This window comes from Microtus ochrogaster, unplaced genomic scaffold (genome assembly GCF_000317375.1).
Source record: "Microtus ochrogaster isolate Prairie Vole_2 unplaced genomic scaffold, MicOch1.0 UNK2476, whole genome shotgun sequence".
NCBI lineage: Eukaryota > Metazoa > Chordata > Mammalia > Rodentia > Cricetidae > Microtus > Microtus ochrogaster.
The window spans coordinates 2402-3415 of record NW_004951574.1 but is presented as its reverse complement, the minus strand read 5'-3'; the positions used below and the strand labels follow the sequence as shown (position 1 = coordinate 3415).

The following is a 1014-nucleotide window of genomic DNA, read 5'->3' as shown; positions in this document are numbered from 1 at the left end:
CCTGAGCTACATAGTGAAACTCTGTCTCAAAATACACCCAAGAGGGTGGTTCACATCTCTGTATATTATCAACACGCTCATTTCCAAGTCATCTGTGCTTGGTGTCCTGCTGTGGGGTAGACTGCAGATGGCGGGGGGGCAGCCACGGTCTCCCTCCTCAGGCCTGCTCTTAGGTTTCTGTGCCTCACTTACCCCTCCCCTCTTGCAGGGCTTCACCCCCATGACGGTTCCAGACCTTCTGCGGGGAGCTGTGTTTGTGAGTAAGGCATGAATGCCAGGCCCTCTCTGCCTGAGGAGACTGCCCTGGGCTGGGTCATGGAAGTTAGCCACAATGGGGGGGGGGGGAGAGGGAGCAATTCTGGAAGCTTCTAGAGGAATGGCTGGGGTAACTCCAGAACGGGGGAGGCCAAGGTTACCTGACCCCTGCGCCTGTCCCCCAGGAAGGCTGTGGAATGACACCAAATGCCAACCCATCCCAAATTTACAATATTGACCCCTCCCGCTTCGAAGATCTCAACCTGGCGGGGACAGCAGAGGTGGGGCTGGCAGGTGAGCATCTGCCTGGGTGTGAGGGGCACAGCTCCCTGCAGAGGACAGATCATAGCCCTGCAGCTAACACATGCAGTTGTGTGGGTTGTTGACTGCTCCACACTACAGTGACTAGCCGTGTTCTCTGACCTGGGTTCTCTAAATCTCACTCCAACTTCTGTGGAGATGGCAAGCCTGGCTAACCCCGTCCTGCCTCTTTCTCCTCCCAGGGTACTTCATGGACCACTCTGTAGCTTTCAAGGACCTGCCAGTCAGGTGATGCCCAGTTTCTTTAACCCTAGACCCCGCTGGTAATATCTCCTGCCCTCCCTGACCCGGCCTCACATGCTCCTACTAGGATGGTCTGTGCTAGCACCTGCTACCGGGCGGAAACCGACACCGGGAAGGAGCCTTGGGGGCTGTACCGAGTCCATCACTTTGCTAAAGTGAGTGGCGCAGTGAGTGGCATCACTTGGGGGCTGTACC

The 1014-nt window shown here is 56.8% G+C and overlaps 1 protein-coding gene across 1 annotated transcript in view; it reads left to right on the top strand.

Annotated features, from left to right (window-relative positions):
- Positions 1-167: 167 nt before the first annotated feature.
- LOC101995358 (serine--tRNA ligase, mitochondrial-like) overlaps positions 168-1014 on the top strand; it is a gene marked incomplete at its 3' end in the record, with an annotated part of 3238 nt that continues 2391 nt past the window's right edge. Inside the window, exons 1-4 of the mRNA XM_026778552.1 lie at positions 168-256; positions 441-549; positions 759-804; positions 887-1009. Of these exons, the coding sequence (XP_026634353.1) occupies positions 221-256; positions 441-549; positions 759-804; positions 887-1009 (314 nt within the window). The remainder of the gene's footprint in view (positions 257-440; positions 550-758; positions 805-886; positions 1010-1014) is intronic.